Source organism: Silurus aristotelis, assembly GCF_946808225.1.
Source record: "Silurus aristotelis genome assembly, chromosome: 9".
NCBI lineage: Eukaryota > Metazoa > Chordata > Actinopteri > Siluriformes > Siluridae > Silurus > Silurus aristotelis.
The window spans coordinates 2,240,888-2,262,891 of NC_139582.1; the positions used below are offsets into that span (position 1 = coordinate 2,240,888).

Sequence of the window (22,004 nt, forward strand, 5' to 3'; positions counted from 1 at the left end):
TGAATCCACCAACGTATGTTCACACCAGCTGCATTCGCGCAGCAGTGGTGGTGTTTCCTGTCTCTGGTCTGGTTTTCTGCTCTGTGAGCCGAGAAAAAATAAGTTAAATGCTCTTCAGAGTCGGAAAACCGTCTGGAATTTTCAACACGCTTCACTTTTAATTTTATTGTCTAGTCTATGAAACATTTGCTCAATTATTGGGGATAATTTTGTGTTAATAGGGTATAGGCGAAGCAAAATTTAGTGTATATACACACACACACACACACACACACACACACACACACACACACACACACACACACACACACACGTAATAGTTTAATGAGCTTTGCTTTTTTTTCTCACCCCAGAGTGAAGCATCAGGTGGAGTATCTTGGTTTAAAGGAAAATATCCGAGTGAGACGCGCCGGCTACGCTTACAGGAGAGTCTTCCGCAAGTTCCTCAACAGGTACAAAAAAAAATGCATCTTCACTCAACTCAACAGAGCGAATTCAAGCCTGGAAGACGTGCAAATGATCAAGTGTTGTGTTTTGGCTTTAGATCAGAAAACGTACTCGTGTCTGAGAGAGCTGTGGAAAAGTGTAGTGAGACCCAGAGAGAAGAAAATTAGAGTAATTTAAGAACGTCTGAAGGAGTAGCGGTGAAATGGAAAATGGAAAAGAGGTTCATGCTTAAGGCATGAGGAGTGTAAATCTGAAAAAAAAAAAAAAAGGTTGTGGACACCTGGGTATAAGATCTCATTCCACATTTTGTCCCCATTTGCTGTTATAATAAACTTCTGAGAAGATGTTTTCACTAGATTTTGTGGAAATTTATGAAGATTCATTCAGCCAGAAGGGTGTTAGTAAAGTCAGCAGAAGATCTTCCACTCCAATCTTCATGGACCTGACTTTATGCACATTATCATGCTGGAACAGGTTGGGGTCTTCTGATCGGAAGGTTATGGGTTCAAATCCCGGCACTATCAGGAGGTCACTGCTGGGCCCTTGAGTTTGCCCTCAATTGCTCAGCTTAGCTTTATAGCTGTGAATGTGAAACGTGATAGCGTCTGGATAAGAGGGTTACTGATCAGAAGGTTGGGGGTTAAGCCCCGGCATTGCCAGTCTGCCACTGTTGGGCTTCAACCCTCTGTGCTCCAGATGTGTGCCATATTATAGCTGTGACCCTGCGCTCTGACCCAGTCTTTCTGACAAGCTGGAATATGCAATAACCTTATGGGAATTGGTTGCTCAGTGGTTGCCGTTAAGAAGGTTGTGGATTCAAGCTCCTGTATCACCAAGCTGCTACTGTTTGGCCCTTAATCAAGGCCGGTAACCCTCCGTGCTCCTCTGTTTAATGGCTGACCATGTGCTCTGATCCCAGCTTGCTAACAAGGAATATGGCTTTGGGTCAGGTGTCCTCTCTGGGTTCTTTCTCAGTTTCTTGAATGGTCAGGGGTTCAAGCACCGCCAAGCTGCCAATGTTGGGTTCATGAGCAAGGCACTTAACCCTCTCTGCTTCAGGGGCTTTTCTTAGATCTGCCAAATGTCGAACAGGACCAAGTTATTGCGTGTCCATGATCCGCTCACTGACCCAGCTTCAAAATAAGGTTCTGATTATCAAGGTGAAAATCCATTGGTGACTGAGGTTGAAAAAACTGTGGTGTGTTATTGTCTGCTGAAATATTCCGACCCCCCTTGTGGGGCAGACACAGTTTCCATTCACACTGCTGCCATTTGATTTCTCCAGCCATTTGAGAACACACCCATCACCATCCTGGGTGTGTGTGTACACACACACTCAGACACACAGAGTTCCTATTTTATTGGTCCGTCTGCTCTGGGTGGACAGCTATAGGCACCAGACGCATTTCTATACATCGTCTTGAAAGGCTGATTTGTATTCATGCTGTTCGCCTTGTCACGCCAAAAGGCTCTGAAATGCCACATTTATATACGTAGTTCATGAATTAAGTATACAATGATATACTGTGCAGGTAATTGGATAATGGCATGACGTTTTCGCTCGGAAACAATGATCTTGTGTTGAAATGGAACAATGCCAGCTTTAATTCAACTGTGTTTAAAGATCTGGGGGATAAACAGTGATCGTATTTCCAGGAAGATCCGTACGAATTCTTGAGAATGAAGGTCTTTTCCAGGCATATGTGGATCTTTCCCAAAATGTTCCTACAAAGTTGGAGGCACACAATTGTTTTTGGGTGCAGGAGAAATTTTCCCTTCACTTAAACTAGGAGATTCGAACCCGTTCCTCAAAATCTAGTGGAACATCTTCCCAGGAGAGTGGAGCTTATTATAGGAGCAAATGGGGACTGAACGTGGAATTGGATGTCCAAAAAGAAGCACATACCGATCTTATGGTCAGGTGTCCACAAAACTAGTGATATATAGTTATCTGTATTAATGTCTTGTTTTACATTTACATTTATGGCAGACATCTTTATCTAGAGAGACATTTATACCCATGAGCAGCTAGAGGGATAGGGGCCTTGCTTAGGGGCCAGGAGTCGCATCTTGGTGTGGCTGGGATTCGATCTCACACACCTTAGGCTGTGTGGTTGTCATGTACCCCAGCAAGCACTTTTTCCCATCATCTTCTTTGTCTATTTTTAGGTACGCTATCTTGACGAAAGAATCGTGGCCGGCGTGGCGTGGAGACGAGAAGCAGGGCGTCCTGCATCTACTGCGCTCTGTCAACATGGAGCAGGACCAGTACCAACTCGGACGCACCAAGCTCTTCATCAAAGCACCTGAATCGGTACGAGTCCCTGTTTGGTCTGTGTCCAACGAACCGAAAGTGATCGATAGTTAGGATGGGTGTGTGCTGCAAATGCTTGTTTCTTTACTCCAAATGTAATCGATCAGGAAACTGGAGAACACAAAAGAAATGTACAGGAGAGACATGGGATCAGCGAGAACATGATTAAATCTCTACAGAGAGCTCAGGGTCAAACCAGAGATCCGGGAAACGATGAGCCAGTGAACTGGTGTGTGTTGGTGTCATCAACACACAATAACGCACATTAATACACACCAACATTCTAATACACACCAACACAATAATCTACACCAACACACTAATATACAGCAGCAAATGCTTAAGAAAACACACACTAACACACTAATACACATTAATACACATTAACACACATCAAAACACACTAATACACACCAACACACACCAGTAAATACAACACACACTAATACACATCAACACACACTAATACACATCAACACACATTAATACACATCAACACACACTAATACACATCAACACACACTAATACACATCAACACACACTAATACACATCAACACAAACTAATACACACCAACACACATTAATACACATCAACACAAACTAATACACATCAACACACACTAATACACATCAACACACATTAATACACATCAACACACACTAATACACATCAACACACACTAATACACATCAACACACATTAATACACATCAACACACATTAATACACAGCAACACACACTAATACACATTAACACACACTAATACACATCAACACACTCTAATACACATTAACACACATTAATACACAGCAACACACACTAATACACATCAACACACACTAATACACATCAACACAAACTAATACACACCAACACACATTAATACACATCAACACAAACTAATACACATCAACACACACTAATACACATCAACACACATTAATACACATCAACACACACTAATACACATCAACACACACTAATACACATCAACACACATTAATACACATCAACACACATTAATACACAGCAACACACACTAATACACATCAACACACACTAATACACACCAACACACATTAATACACATCAACACACACTAATACACATCAACACACACTAATACACATCAACACACATCAACACACAATAACGCACATTAATACACACCAACATTCTAATACACACCAACACAATAATCTACACCAACACACTAATATACAGCAGCAAATGCTTAAGAAACACACACTAACACACTAATACACATTAATACACATTAACACACATCGAAACACACTAATACACACCAACACACACCAGTAAATACAACACACACTAATACACATCAACACACACTAATACACATCAACACACATTAATACACATCAACACACACTAATACACATCAACACACACTAATACACATCAACACACACTAATACACATCAACACACACTAATACACATCAACACAAACCAATACACACCAACACACATTAATACACATCAACACAAACTAATACACATCAACACACACTAATACACATCAACACACATTAATACACATCAACACACACTAATACACATCAACACACACTAATACACATCAACACACATTAATACACATCAACACACATTAATACACAGCAACACACACTAATACACATTAACACACACTAATACACATCAACACACTCTAATACACATTAACACACATTAATACACAATAACGCACATTAATACACACCAACATTCTAATACACATCAACACACATTAATACACATCAACACACATTAATACACATCAACACACACTAATACACATCAACACACACTAATACACACCAACACACATTAATACACATCAACACACACTAATACACATCAACACACACTAATACACATCAACACACATCAACACACAATAACGCACATTAATACACACCAACATTCTAATACACACCAACACAATAATCTACACCAACACACTAATATACAGCAGCAAATGCTTAAGAAAACACACACTAACACACTAATACACATTAACACACACTAATACACATCAACACACATTAATACACATCAACACACATTAATACACAGCAACACACACTAATACACATCAACACACACTAATACACATCAACACACTCTAATACACATTAACACACATTAATACACATCAACACACACTAATACACATCAACACACACTAATACACATCAACACAAACTAATACACACCAACACACATTAATACACATCAACACAAACTAATACACATCAACACACACTAATACACATCAACACACATTAATACACATCAACACACACTAATACACATCAACACACACTAATACACATCAACACACATTAATACACATCAACACACATTAATACACAGCAACACACACTAATACACATCAACACACACTAATACACACCAACACACATTAATACACATCAACACACACTAATACACATCAACACACACTAATACACATCAACACACATTAATACACATCAACACACACTAATACACATCAACACACACTAATACACATCAACACACATTAATACACATCAACACACATTAATACACAGCAACACACACTAATACACATTAACACACACTAATACACATCAACACACACTAATACACATCAACACACACTAATACACATCAACACAAACTAATACACACCAACACACATTAATACACATCAACACAAACTAATACACATCAACACACACTAATACACATCAACACACATTAATACACAGCAACACACACTAATACACATTAACACACACTAATACACATCAACACACTCTAATACACATTAACACACATTAATACACAGCAACACACACTAATACACATCAACACACACTAATACACATCAACACAAACTAATACACACCAACACACATTAATACACATCAACACAAACTAATACACATCAACACACACTAATACACATCAACACACATTAATACACATCAACACACACTTATACACATCAACACACACTAATACACATCAACACACTCTAATACACATTAACACACATTAATACACAGCAACACACACTAATACACATCAACACACACTAATACACATCAACACAAACTAATACACATCAACACACACTAATACACATCAACACACATTAATACACAGCAACACACACTAATACACATCAACACACATTAATACACATCAACACACACTAATACACACCAACACACATTAATACACATCAACACAAACTAATACACATCAACACACACTAATACACATCAACACACACTAATACACATCAACACACACTATTATACATCAACACACATTAATACACACCAACACACATTAATACACATCAACACACATTAATACACATCAACACAAACTAATACACACCAACACACATTAATACACATCAACACAAACTAATACACACCAACACACATTAATACACATCAACACACACTAATACACACCAACACACATTAATACACATCAACACACATTAATACACATCAACACACATTAATACACATCAACACACATTAATACACACCAACACACATTAATACACACCAACACACATTAATACACACCAACACACATTAATACACACCAACACACACTAATACACATAAACACACACTAATACACATCAAAACACACTTATACACAACAGACATTAATACACATCAACACACATTAATACACATCAACACACACTATTATACATCAACACACATTAATACACACCAACACACATTAATACACATCAACACACATTAATACACATCAACACAAACTAATACACACCAACACACATTAATACACATCAACACAAACTAATACACACCAACACACATTAATACACATCAACACACACTAATACACACCAACACACATTAATACACATCAACACACATTAATACACATCAACACACATTAATACACATCAACACACATTAATACACACCAACACACATTAATACACACCAACACACATTAATACACACCAACACACATTAATACACACAAACACACACTAATACACATAAACACACACTAATACACATCAAAACACACTTATACACAACAGACATTAATACACATCAACACACATTACTACACATCAAAACACACTTATACACAACAGACAATAATACACATCAACACACATTACTACACATCAACACACACTTATACACACCAACACAAACTAATACACACTAATGCACATCAACACATATTAATACACATGAACACACATTATTACACAAAAACATTCATTAATGTACATTAATACACATCAACGCATTAATACACATCAGCACACACACTAATATACAGTAATAACACACAATACAGTAGCAATAAACACACACTAATACACACCAACACACATTAATACACATCAACACACATTAATACACATCAGCACACACACTAATATACAGTAATAACACACAATACAGTAGCAATAAACACCACACATACTGACAAAACCAAACAAATACAAACACACAAATGCTCCTAACACACTAATACACCGAACACAAACCAACACACATTAATGCAACCAAACACTAATAGACACTAATAAACTCCAGCACACACTGATACACACCAGAACACACTGATCTCAGGGTGAAACCAGGGATCCGGGAACCGATGAGCCGATGGTGAACGTTTGAAAAACAAAAATGTTTAAAAGAAATCCCTCAGATGAACTCAGTTCTATTTTAATTCGTTCTTCTTCTGTGGAATGTTTTTTTTTTTGAGGTGTGAGAGTAATAATTTAGCAATGTAGGCTACAATCTTCTCTTACTCAGTACACTAACCTCATAGATAAACATCTGTTGGTGGATCCACTACCTCTCGCCCTTATTCTGTACTTTTCACATGGTTCCTATAAAATGTGTACAATAGCCGGTTATTAGCGATGTCCTGAGGGAACCTTTGATACGTCTGAATGTAGTAACAGTGTGGAAAGACCTTTCTCACAAACATAAAGCAGAGAATTTTGCAGAGCAGGAAGTCAGCGCTCCACCAGCAGCACTGAGTCAACATCACTGAGGGAAGTCCACAAGAGTGTGTGTCTGTAAAGAAGGACCTCTTGTTAGGACACAACCAGGGTTTCTGTTCATGGCATGCTGTATATGAAAGATCTGCCTGTGAATTTACTTTGAGGTCACTGTTGACATTTGCACACACTTGTTCTCAAGCGCACACACACACACACACACACACACACACATGGAGAAAAGGTTTTTTGTCATTAATGCTTATCCAACTGAAAGGCAAAAACACAAGAATTCACAGTGAATTTGGACTTTGGAGTCCAAATGTGAAGTTTTTGTCTCTAAACAAAGAACCTGTGCAAGACGGAGAACAGGAGAGAAGATGTGATCAGATTTCCTCACCCCCACAATCACACATTGAGGTGGAAGACCTGAACGTGGCCACCATTCCATACTTCAATTCTGTCTGGACTGCGTTTTTATCAGAACCAACTTCACCATACAAGACGATGAGTCGAAGGTTCTGTGACGTACGTCCGGGTTCTGTAAGTGTCATTTAGAGAGCAAGCAGTCGTCTGCAGTGTTTATCTCTCATGGAACGACCTGCCCAGTCACTACACCTAAATTCTACTGAACTGCTCTGGGATGAACTGCATCACAAGAAAAACATCTACCAACTAGTGAAGAACAACAAGATTTACAAGAGGCGCAGCAAAGTATTTCAGCTGGGTGTTTGGAGAAACGAACTGTCAAGAGTATGTAAATCTGTTCTTCTTGCTAAGAGAGGATATTTCAGTGGAAACATCTGGACATTTATAGATACGTTTGGTCAAAGAAAATCTACATACAATTAAATTACTGCAGGAATTGCAGGTAAAAATCTATCTGTAGAAAATACTAATTACTTTCACAGGTGTGTTTAGATTTCAGCCACCAGCTCACAAGGAGTTTGTAGAAAAAAGTGTGTGTGTGTGTGTGTGTGTGTGTGTGTGTGTATGTGTGTGTGTGTGTGTGTGTGTGTGTGTGTGTGTGTGTGTGTGCTTACCCAACTGAAATATTAAGTGGGAGGGACTTCTTCTGAACCACTCCGGCTCTAAAAACAAAACTCCCTCTCAGATAAGGGCTGACACAGACTAATTAGTTCATGACTAGTTGTAAGATTTGTCAGCTGTGTGTGTGTGTGTGTGTGTGTGTGTGTGTGTGTGTGTGTGTGTGTGTGTGTGTGTGTGTGTGTGTGTGTGTGTGTGCGCTCTGATGTGTGCCAGAATGAACTCTGTGATCTCTCAGAGTGCTGATGTATGGCACTTTTGTGCTGTGTTTGTGTCTGAGCTGTCAGACCCTCAGACTGTAAAAGCTCAGGATCAAATATGAAGCTTCTGAAATTCTGGTGCGAGAAAAATATTTTTATTTTATGACTCTCATGAGAAATCTCCAGATCTGTGTGTGTGTGTGTGTGTGTGTGTGTGTGTGTGTGTGTGTGTGTGTGTGTGTGTGTGTGTGTGTGTGTGTGTGTGTGTGTGTGTGTGTGTGATAATAAGGGAACAGTGTGTTCAGTCTGGAGTTCTCCAAGCTCCAAGAACCGAGTGGAGCACCAATCCTCACATTCTCCTGGCATGTATAGAAGGAAAGATGTGAGAGAGTGAAGAACCTATCACAACATGAGGAGCTAGCGAGACGTATCTGTGAGATATCATAGCGCTTGACACCGAGCACACGTCTTCGTGTTGTGATTAAATGCCAGACGAGACACCTGGAGACACCTGTCCTCGGCTCACTAATGAAGCTCCTGTATGGAGTGACCTTTCTAAATATTATTATTATTATTATTATTAGGATCTCTGTTCTGGACTTATTTCAGCAGCTGGTTCTCGAAAGGTTCTGGAGATCCGTGTGAACTTCTTTCCACACTTAGTAGTTCATTGGTTTATTCCTGAAATAAAAGATCTGGGTTGCCATATTTTCTTTTTTATAACCCAAGTATAGCAAGTCAGACATGTTTGGTTTGCAATGGTTGTGTCTTTGGAGTTTAATGTAACTACAACGCGATGGAAAGTATTGTTCAAATAGGGACAGATCTCCATATTTATCTCTGTCAAGCAATGTTCCTGGTAGATGTCTATGAGAATTATGTTTGGGAGAAGAAATCTCTTTTTTTGGACATCCTATCCTATTTATTCCACATTTGCCCTTAACCTCCACTCTTCTGGGAAGATTTTCCACTAGGTTTTAAAGTGTGTTTGTAGAGATTTGGGGGGATTCATTCAGCTACAAGGTTGTTAGTAAAGTCAGGTACTGATGTGGGTGAGAAAGTAAGGGTTCCTGGGGGTACTGTCAACATTGACATTCATCCCAAAGGTGTTCGATAGGGTTTAGAGCTCTATAGCAGGCTAATTGAGATCTTCCACTTCCAATCTGTGTAAAGCAGATCTTCATGGAGCATCCTTTGTGCACAGTGGCATTGTCATGCTGGAACATGTCTGGGTCTCCTAGTGCAGGTTTCATTCTTGCACATCTAAACACATCCTATACAATGGTGTCCAATTTTGTGATAACAATTTGGGGAAATAATTCCTATGGGTGAAAAAGTGAGGTGTCCCAATACTTTTGCCAATACAATCTCTACATGACGTGCAAATGATGGCAGATGGCAAAGCTAACAACACTCCTGTTTCTCCACAGCTCTTCCTCCTGGAGGAGACGAGGGATCGCAAGTTTGACGGCTATGCCAGAGCTATCCAGCGCGCCTGGCGCCGGTACATCGCTCGCAAGAAATACGTGCAGATGAGAGAGGAAGGTGAGCATCACTAGCTAATGCCTGCAAGGTCACACAAGGTCACATGGGTCACTTAAGAGGGAAATTGAAACCACCGCCAGCTTATAAGACTAACATGTAGGCTATATGCGTACAAGTTGGGTTTCCTTTTCCTCTGCGTATCAAACACTGATTTTGATCTCGTTTCCTTATTTGCTGGTCAGGCTGAAGGACATAGAAATTTGTTGTCTAATCATCTTGGCTAAGAACCCTTAGACCTGAATCTGAATACCTCAGATGCAGTATCACTGAATATACTCTAAATCTAAAGGGATCTAAAGGGTTTTATGTGTGTGTTTTTTTTTTTTTATCCTTAGCCTCTGACCTGCTGCTGAACAAGAAGGAGAGGAGGAGGCACAGCATAAACAGGAACTTTGTGGGAGATTACATCGGCATGGACGACCGGCCCGAGCTCAGGCAGTTCCTGGCCAAGAGGGAGAAGATCGAATTTGCAGCCACCGTCACTAAATATGACCGACGCTTTAAGGTGCCACAGACGTTATAACAGTGATGAAAGATCTGAGGTGCTTCTCAGTGAGCTTGTCAGGGAGTTGACAAATCCGGCTCAATCGTTGAATACTTCTAGTGTTCTGGAATGTTCATCCATAATCCATTAGATACATCAGCTCTTCCCCTATAGAGCCCTGACCTACACAATGACTGCACCCCAGCAATGATTTTTACCAAATCCATGTTCGAGAGGTTGAGCCGAATGAGACGCACCTTTAGCGTCAGCGTTTCTGTCTAAAATTTCATTCTACACTGCATCAGGGATTTACATCGTCTTAAGATAAATCAGGTTCTTCCTATCCAAGAATCGAGTCTTTGACTATTCAGGGTCACCATATAGTCTGCACTATATATTACAAATGACCCAATCAAATTCGGGTTGTTCATGCAAACAAATTGATTCACATACTAAGGAGGTCCATGTCAATATGCTGATTAGCACGACGAAGGTAAACATTAGCTGACATTTTTGCTTTACTGGATTTGGTTTTAAATGAACTCAGTGTCCAGTCACGTTCACGGTCACGGAGTCTTCTCACATGACGTGCCTCACATGACCTTTCATGCGTCGTATGCTGGTTTTCTTTTTGTTGTTCTTGTTGCAAATCTCTGATGTCAGACAGCGACACACTGAGAAAACAATTGTATTTTTGAATGTGTGTGTAACTTTGGTTGAGCTCAGACTGAAATCGTCTACACACTGATTGTGAAGACCGCTGCGGAGTCAAACTCTATGTGCCACCAGATGCATCGGCTTTCAAACATGGCTGCCTAGGAGTCCAAATCCCAATACACACGTGCACGTCCGCAGTCATTCTCACACTGATTAGTCCCAGAAACAGGTCTCAGGGCATATCATTCATTCATTCATTCATCTCACTGCTTTTTTTTTTCTCAGGGGCCCCCAAAATTTAATCTGTGAGGGACACATCATTTTTTTGTTCTTTAATGGGGGTTAGGGTCGTTCTGTAACAGAAAATGACTAGCTGGAGTGACTAGCAGTATTATTGTGGAGCTTTTATTAGGATTTTGAATGTATTTATTACGCCTCCGAATGCTAGATTAGTTTATTATTTTGTTCTGCACCGTACTGACAAATGAGCTTTAACTTTCAAGTAATATTAAAAGAGCATTATTACTTTAATAATTACCTCTTTTTACATATTCATTGCTATTAAAATCAAAACATTTACTTATGTATATGGCTGATGGGTGAACCAAACAAATAATTATGCTACAGTGAGGAAAATAAGTATTTGAACACGCTGCTATTTTGCAAGTTCTCCCACTTAGAAATCATGGAGGGGTCTGAAATTGTCATCGTAGGTGCATGTCCACTGTGAGAGACATAATCTAAAAAATAAAAACCAGAAATCACAATATATGATTTTTAAACTATTTATTTGTATGATACAGCTGCAAATAAGTATTTGAACACCTGTCTATCAGCTAGAATTCTGACCCTCAAAGACCTGTTAGTCTGCCTTTAAAATGTCCACCTCCACTACATTTATTATCCTAAATTAGATGCACCTGTTTGAGGTCGTTTGCTGCATAAAGACACCTGTCCACCCCATACAATCAGTAAGAATCCAACTACTAACATGGCCAAGACCAAAGAGCTGTCCAAAGACACTAGAGACAAAATTGTACACCTCCACAAGGCTGGAAAGGGCTACGGGGAAATTGCCAAGCAGCTCGGTGAAAAAAGGTCCACTGTTGGAGCAATCATTAGGAAATGGAAGAAGCTAAACATGACTGTCAATCTCCCTCAGACTGGGGCTCCATGCAAGATCTCACCTCGTGGGGTCTCAATGATCCTAAGGAAGGTGAGAAATCAACCCAGAACTACACGGTAGGAGCTCGTCAATGACCTGAAAAGAGCTGGGACCACCGTTTCCAAGGTTACTGTTGGTAATACACTAAGACGTCATGGTTTGAAATCATGCATGGCATAGAAGGTTCCCCTGCTTAAACCAGCATATGTCCAGGCACGTCTTAAGTTTGCCAATGACCATTTGGATGATCCAGAGGAGTCATGGGAAAAAGTCATGTGGTCAGATGCGACCAAAATAGAACTTTTGGGTCATAATTTCACTAAACGTGTTTGGAGGAAGAAGAATGATGAGTACCATCCCAAGAACACCATCCCTACTGTGAAGCATGGGGGTGGTAGCATCATGCTTTGGGGGTATTTTTATGCACATGGGACAGGGCGACTGCACTGTATTAAGGAGAGGATGACCGGGGCCATGTATTGCGAGATTTTGGGGAACAACCTCCTTCCCTCAGTTAGAGCATTGAAGATGGGTCAAGGCTGGGTCTTCCAACGTGACAATGACCCGAAGCACACAGCCAGGATAACCAAGGAGTGGCTCTGTAAGAAGCATATCAAGGTTCTGGCGTGGCCTAGCCAGTCTCCAGACCTAAACCCAATAGAGAATCTTTGGAGGGAGCTCAAACTCCGTGTTTCTCAGCGACAGGCCAGAAACCTGACTGATCTAGAGAAGATCTGTGTGGAGGAGTGGGCCAAAATCCCTCCTGCAGTGTGTGCAAACCTGGTGAAAACTACAGGAAACGTTTGACCTTTGTAATTGCAAACAAAGGCTACTGTACAAAATATTAACATTGACTTTCTCAGGTGTTCAAATACTTATTTGCAGCTGTATCATACAAATAAATAGTTTAAAAATCATATATTGTGATTTCTGGATTTTTTTTTTTAGATTATGTCTCTCACAGTGGACATGCACCTACGATGACAATTTCAGACCCCTCCATGATTTCTAAGTGGGAGAACTTGCAAAATAGCAGGGTGTTCAAATACTTATTTTCCTCACTGTATGTCGACCGATAGTGGATTAAGCTAGGTTGGATCGTACTCATCGATAAGTGATTAATTAACAGATCAAATGGATACTGTATAAAAACAAACTTTGTAATGAATAATCTTTATTATTAATAAATGATAAATAATAAATGCAGCATGCAGTCTCGCTTGTAAAAACAAACAGCACGTGGCGTCAGTGATTCGCCTCTAGAGGCCGCTATCGTAATGACAGCGGACTGAAGGCCGGAAAAACTATCTGCAAGGATTTTAGTAGTTTGAATGGCAACTATTATGATTAATTACAGATATGATATGAGTGAAAAATATATATTTAAAATTACATTTATAAAATATGTCACTGGCATATTACATGGCAATGAATCTTACAGTTTATTGCTATTGTTTTCATTTGACAGGGTATTAAACGAGACTTCATCCTCACGCCGAAGTCTGTGTACCTGATTGGGAGAGAGAAGGTGAAGCAAGGTCCTGAGAAGGGCCAGATCAAAGAGGTTCTCAAGCGTAAAATCGACGTGGACAAGATCATGGCTGTTTCTCTCAGGTAAGATATGAAGCACGGTTTCTCACTCTGTGTGCGTGTGTGTGTGTGTGTGTGTGTGTGTGTGTGTGTGTGTGTGTGTGTATGTTTGAAAGAGAGAGATATAATAGGTTAACTAGTCAATCATTAAACAGCGCTGAGTTAATATTTAGAGAGTGGGTAAACATACCTTGATCCATAATCAGTGGTAAATGTCACAGGAAGAGAAAAGTCACACGTGATTTACACTATATTTATTATTGTATTTGCATTACCTCAGAGAATCAGAGCTGAATTCTTTCTTACTGCAGAGCTCTCGCATGTTCTAAATTATGTAGTCTGAGAAACTGGAGAGATGCATTGAGAGCGTCCACTTCATCAGCCATCAGCATCCCCATGTGTACACTATATTCACAAAAGTACCTGGGGTACCTGTTTTTTAGCCATGTTGGAGTGGAAGTTCTCCTGCTATCAGGTCCTGACTTTACTAACATACTTATGTATGATTAAGCACGAATCTCCACAAAATCTGTGAACATCTTCCAAGAAGAGTGGTGGATTTGGCGAGTAGAGTTTTGAAATGCTTATCTGCTCAGCATGGTTGTAAAGAGTGTTTATTTGAGTTACTTTCTGCTAACTCAAACCGGTCTCGTGAACACTTGATAGCCTCTAGAAATACTGATGAATCTATAATGAATGAATTATACACTATATTGTCAAAATATGCATTCACTCGAACTTGGAAACCCAAACCTGTTCCAGCATGGCAATGCCCCTGTGCACAAAGCCAGCTCCATGAAGATCTGCTTTACAAGGTTTAAAGAGGAAGATCTTGAGTTGCCTGAGTTGCCTGAGTTGCCCTACTGAGCAGCTTTGGAATGAATTGAAACGCTGCCTCCTCCCAGGCCTCCTCACATCACCAACATCGGTACCTGACTTTACTGATGAACACAAATGTCCACATGCACACTCAAAAAAATAGTGGAACATCTTTCCAGAAGAGTGGATTATTAGTGCACATTGGGACCAAATGTGGAATGCAGTGCGCAAGAAGAAGCATTTACCATATTTAAGACCAGGTGTCCGCAAACTTTTGGCAATAAAATGTATATATGAATTATAAACGCATGTGTTGTCTTCCTGCCGTCCTTGTTCTCGGCGTTCAGCACTCTTCAGGATGACTTCCTGATCCTTCACGAACAGGAGTATGACAGCCTTCTGGAGTGTGTCTTCAAAACTGAGTTCATCAGCCTGCTGTCGCAGAGATACGAGGAAAAAACCAAAAGGAAGCTGCCTCTCAAATTCGCCAACACGTGAGTCTTCGTACCCCGAGTTCGATGATTGACTCGTTTCTAAAAAAACAAAAAAAAGGGGTTAATGATTTAATTGGTTTGCTTCTGATGTTCAGATTGGAGATGAAGCTAAAGAAGGAGAGCTGGGGGCCGTGGAGCAACGCCGGGTCTCGGCAAGTGCAGTTCATGCACGGTCAGGGAGATATAGCTACGTTGAAACCCTCCAACAAGATGCTGCAGGTCAGCATCGGCCCAGGCCTTCCTAAAAACTCACGTGAGTATCACGCTGTCATTCTGAGAGTGTAGAGTTTCACTCTGAAAACTTCTTCACCCTCTGACTGGTCTGTTCTGTAATCAGAAGTGTATCAGCTGTGTTAGGAGCTTGATGTGGGAATGTGGGTGGAACGAGAGTAGGATTACTTTAGACTTTGGTCCACTATAAAAACTCTTTCTGGCATCTTTGTTGTTATTGTGTATTAGTAGTAAAGTGCTGTGTGTAACTGAGTGTATTGTTTTTCCAGGTCCCACTAAGAAAGGCCCCAGTATGAACCGTTTCAGCACAGTTAGAACTCATCAGAACATTCCAACACGGGTCGCTCCCGGCCCTCCAGGTAACACGGGAAACACACAGGAAATACAGACAGATACAGACAGATAGATAGATAGATAGATAGATAGATAGATAGATAGATAGATAGATAGATAGATAGATAGATAGATAGACAGACAGACAGACAGACAGACAGACAGACAGACAGACAGACAGACAGACAGACAGACAGACAGGTAGATTGACAGACAGACAGACAGACAGACAGACCGGTAGATTGACAGACAGACAGACAGACAGACAGACAGACAGACAGACAGACAGACAGATAGATAGATAGATAGATAGATAGATAGATAGATAGATAGATAGATAGACAGACAGACAGACAGACAGACAGACAGACAGACCGGTAGATTGATAGATTGATAGACAGACAGACAGACAGACAGACAGACAGACAGACAGACAGACAGACCGGTAGATTGATAGACAGACAGACAGACAGACAGACAGACAGACAGACAGACAGACAGACAGACAGACAGACTGATAGATAGACCGACCGACAGATAGATAGATAGATAGATAGATAGATAGACAGACAGACAGACAGACAGACAGACAGACAGACAGACAGACAGACAGACAGACAGACTGCCAAAGTCATACAAAGTCATACATTTTCTAATTGTGTATGTTAATTTCAGTCGCTCATCAGAACGGTGGGCTAAAATATCATAATCCAAGTCAGAGGAACGCGCAGCATCAGAGGCCGGCCTCAGGTAATCATTCCCGCCCCTTCCTGCCTGTCACTTCCAATCAGCTGAAGGACAGAACCAACAGGCAGACGAGTCAGCAGCCTAACCTGGACTGCCTCAGAGTGCCCGATCAGGGAGCTGCTGGGTGAGTGTACACACACACACACACACACACACACACACAAAACCATGAACATGACACACTGTGTAACACAACTGATCTATCTCTTTACTATAACAGAAACCAGCGGGCATCTTCAAATGGAGGAATGTGAGTCTGTGTGTGTGTGTGTGTGTGTGTGTGTGTGTGTGTGTGTGTGTGTGTGTGTGTGTGTGTGTGTGTGTGTGTGGGTGGGTGTGTGTGTGTGTGTGTGTGGGTGTGTGTGTGTGTGTGTGTGTGTATTGGTGTGGTGTCATCAATGGTGGTGCTGGTTGTGGTTTCAAATCTGCCTTATCAGACTCTGAGGTTTGACAGAGACGCTCAATTCCAAATCAGCTCCGACGCCTCGTTACCATAAAAAGGTCCTTATTTATATAATCCATTATTTACATCAAAAAAAGGACCAGAACGCTGTTTAATGATAACATTGAAATTGTGGACATGTGATCAGAATCTAAATAAAAAGGACAGGAAGTACACTATATGGACAAAAGTATTAGGGCACCTTATTTCGCCAGTCATATGTAATTCACTTGAACTGGGAGACCCAAACCTGTATGACAATCCAGAATGAATTCCCCTGTGCACAAAGTCAGCTCCATGAAGATGTGAGTCTCAGTGGAAGATCTCCTGCTGTCAAGCTCCAACCCTATTAAACAATGAATGTAAACGCTGACTGCACCTCCTCACCTCACCTACCTGACTAACACCCTTGTGCCTGAATGAGCACAAATCTCCAGAAAATCTAATAGAACATCTTCCCAGAACTGTGGTGGAGGTTATGATGAGAGCAAACGTGGACTTAATGTGGAACGGGACGTTCAAAAAAGAAGCACATACCAATCTTATGGTCAGTTGTCCACAAACTTTTGTCTGTACAGTGTACACCCAATCGACAAATTCCGAATGCTGTAACAGGATACAGCTTTTTTTTTGACCCATTCTTTTAGAAGAAATTGAAGATGTGTGTCAGTTCTAAACAAATATCTCATCTCAGAAAGCTGGAGGTTACAAAGCTGATTTGGAATTAATTCCGTTCTTGGCTTTTTTTGCTGTTGTTTGTTGTTTTGAACCTGAACCTCTTCTGGGTCCTCCGTACATCACACAAACAAATCCACGAGGTCCCAGGAGAGATGCATTCAGCCTGCGCTTTCACTGAGCAAACTCGGACTAGAAGAGCACACGGTCTTCTACGAGTGGCGCGAAAGAAGACGCGAGCTGTTTTCACCGATGATGGAAATGAAATGAGTCTCAGCTTTGTAGAAAGAGAAAAAAAAACAACATGAGATGTTAAAGGAATACTGGTGTGATGTTTTTAAACGCTTTCTAGCACATCTGTAGAATGTGTCGTGTAATTAACCACAGGGAATGGTTTAGTCACGTTTCCCTGTACTCAGAGCATGTTTACACAACCGCGGTTACAGTAAAACGTCTGGGGATGAGACAGACACAAGCAATTTCCTGTACTTGTGATAAAAGTAATTCATCGCACATATGCTACAGATGGGGTTTGAAAAACCACTATTCCTTTGAGCTCATTGTTTGGAAGTTCATGCTTTTGTGAAACGCTTGCATCTGCCGCCACCTTGTGGCCAACCTGAAATCATGAACTCGTAAGCATTGAATGAAATCATTAATTGGTCTGAACCTGAGGTGATTACACGCCACGCTATGCTTGATTTAAAGTAAAGTTAACTTCGACCTCTCGGTTAACTTCACTTTGCTCTCGTGAAGCATGCTGTAAAGTTCCAGAGCCCTGGTGGAGTTCCAGAGCCCTGTGCGATGATGCACCTGTGAGCCTGATTATTATTGTCATGTTGTGTTTCAGGGCTCACAGGCAGTCAGCTAACAGGCCCACCCCGGGAGGTGGGCGGCCCAAACCCGCTCCCAAACCCAAGCCTCAGGTGCCTCAGTGTAAAGCTCTGTACGCCTACGACGCCCAGGACACCGACGAGCTTAGCTTCAATGCTGAGGACATCATCGATATCATTATGGAAGGTGAGCAAAGGGACCACGAAGTACAGTGATCATAAACACTATCAGATAATCACAGGAGTGCTGGTGTATTTATACTGAGATCTTGTGTGGATGAGTCTAAGAGAGAGCGTCCTGAACACCCCAAAACCACATCACCTACACCTAGCCTGGTTATATCACAGACACACAGACAGACACACAGACAGATACACAGACAGATTAACAGACAGACTCATAGACAGACAGACAGACAGACACAAAGACAGACAGACACAGACAGACAGACACACAGACAGACAGACACACAGACAGACAGACTCACAGACAGACACACAGACAGACACACAGACAGACAAACAAATAGAATTTGATGGCTGCAAAACCTCTCAAAAAAGTTCAAACGGCGCAACAAAGGTCTGGAAATAGTAAATGGACGTATATAATTATGGGTGGAGCTTTACCAATCTGTTTTTATTTACATTTTACACAGTGTCCATGCATACATAACACAGATAGATCAATTTTTTTCAAACACGTGAGAAGAAAATGGTGGTAAAAGGTAAGCCAGTGTTGGGAGTGAAAATGGACAGTACTGTACTTGGGGTTGAGAGTATACAAGAACAAAAAAAGGTGTTTTTGTGGCTTTAGGAAAATAAACTAAACGTGTCTTTGCTCCTTAGACGCCTCAGGCTGGTGGACCGGGAGGCTGAGAGGCAAACAGGGCCTTTTCCCAAACAACTACGTCACTAAGATCTAAACTCCATCTTCTGCAGCCGAGCAGCCCGTACCTCAAAAGACTCGTAGTGCAGTGTAAAACGGATGAGTGAGAGAACGAGGGAGAAGAACGCGACGTAGAGGAAGATCTTGCTGTGGATTTTCACAGCAGCAGAGTCTTTCTTATACTTCGGTCTTGTCATGCACAAGGACGATAACCTTCACATCACAGCACACTTCTCTCCAGGGACAAGAGTTACGCGAGAGTCCTTGTGAGCACTGATCAAAAACTATTTATTGTATTTATAGCTCATGAGGTGTTTTTTTTTTCTTTTTTTCATCCGCAATCGATTTTACTTCGGGACCCTGAAGCCTTTATTTCATTACTTTTAAAAGCAGAAGGATTTTCTTGTGTAAATGAAGGTGCATTACTGTGTCGTGGTTTATCTCTAATAGGTCTAAGGTTTAATATAATATAGAGATTTTTTTTTTTTTTTTTTTGCTGCTAAATGCCTGATTTTAATCTAAAAATTTTACATCTGAACGTAAATTTTCATTCGAAACGTTCGTCTTTACGAAGTCAATCAAACCTGAAACCACGAAGCGCACGTGTTACTGCGTCGATGTCTGGTCAATACCAGAGACACTGGACGTGGTTACAAAGCACTTTATCAGTATCAAGTACCCCCCACCTCCATCAGCCCCCCCCCCAAAGGATGTAAATATATATAAATATAAATGAAGGTTTGCTAAAGATGCACGATTCTTCTGAAGGTCATTGTTTTTAAAAAAAAGTGATTTGTTTACATGCAGGCATTTTGCATCGACGTATCTAGAATATTTTGTAAAAAGAAATATGTTCATAATAGGAGGGAAACTATTCATGTGTACCGTCTCCCTCCGGTTTGTTTATTTATGCACAATAGGGTTGTGTTTAGATGGAAAATGATTGGAACAAAATATTCACCGAATGAACTGTAAGCATTAAAATGATTTAAATGACTTCATATCCACTATACACAAAATTTTTTCTAAATAAATGCTCCTGGTTTCATTGTTTCTGCCCATGGATACGTCTCATGCGACTGCTGGTTTCTGTTCCTGTTCATAATTATGTAGTATTGTGATTTTGGGAAATACGGTAATTTTTTTGTCTTTCTTTGTCTGTTACAATAGAATGTTAGTCCATGTGACGAGTGCATGTGTCTCCCGTGAAAGAGTGGACGTTCTCTCGTTTTGTACTATATATAATATGTATACACAGCGGGTAAAATAAGTATTGAACACGTCCCCATTTTTCTCAGTAAATATATTTCTTAAGGTGCTATTGACATTACATTTTTATCAGATGTTGGTAACAACCCATGCAGTCCACACATACAAAGAAATCAAACCATAGATTTCCATAAATGAAGTTGTGTGTGATAATGTGAAATGACACAGGGAAAAAGTATTGAACACATGAAGACAGGGAGGTGGAAAAAAAAGGCATGGAAAGACACACCCCCGTGTCATTGCAAATTTATCAGCTGCTTTAGGCCCCATTAATAACCTGTATAAAGGTGTCCCTTTACCAAAGTGTCACACAAGAAACACTTATGATGGGTTCCCTCAAGACCTTCACAATCTTGTTGAACATCCTGATGGAGATTTCTAAACTGTTGGGTTATAATCCAGAAGTGGGCCAAACATTTCACCATAAAGCAGCCATGAAGAGGTGCTCCTCGACAGATCGAGTGAAAAGAATAGAAGAGCTGTCTAAGAGCCGAGGAGCACTTGTGGAGAGCTTCAGAAAAAACAGGAATTAAAGAGTCATGGCCTGTGTGCACGCTCACCATGCGAGACGCCACTGCTGAAGAAAAATCTCATTTGAAGTATATACAAAAATATGCAAATGCGACTCTACCTTGATTCTGGGTTAGAGGTTGAGACCAAATGCCAAAAGGTCCAATTTGATTTAAAGAACTTGAGACAATTTTAAAGAAGTTTCAAAACTTGTGCAATTTGGGACAGCGTGCAAACATAGGACTCAGGTTACAGGGTGAAAGTTTA

The 22,004-nt window shown here is 40.6% G+C and overlaps 1 protein-coding gene across 2 annotated transcripts in view; it reads left to right on the forward strand.

Annotated features, from left to right (window-relative positions):
- Positions 1-21,018, forward strand: part of myo1ea (myosin IEa) — a 63,230-nt gene extending 42,212 nt beyond the window's left edge. Inside the window, exons 18-29 of one of the 2 annotated variants that reach the window (XM_083549886.1) lie at positions 354-452; positions 2,617-2,761; positions 10,488-10,602; positions 10,938-11,107; positions 14,377-14,522; positions 15,665-15,811; positions 15,907-16,064; positions 16,312-16,401; positions 17,051-17,246; positions 17,343-17,372; positions 19,090-19,259; positions 19,919-21,018. In XM_083549886.1, the coding sequence (XP_083406012.1) occupies positions 354-452; positions 2,617-2,761; positions 10,488-10,602; positions 10,938-11,107; positions 14,377-14,522; positions 15,665-15,811; positions 15,907-16,064; positions 16,312-16,401; positions 17,051-17,246; positions 17,343-17,372; positions 19,090-19,259; positions 19,919-19,995 (1,543 nt within the window). In that variant the 3' untranslated portion in view covers positions 19,996-21,018. The remainder of the gene's footprint in view (positions 1-353; positions 453-2,616; positions 2,762-10,487; positions 10,603-10,937; positions 11,108-14,376; positions 14,523-15,664; positions 15,812-15,906; positions 16,065-16,311; positions 16,402-17,050; positions 17,247-17,342; positions 17,373-19,089; positions 19,260-19,918) is intronic. The other variant, XM_083549887.1, reaches the window with a different exon arrangement.
- Positions 21,019-22,004: the final 986 nt, after the last annotated feature.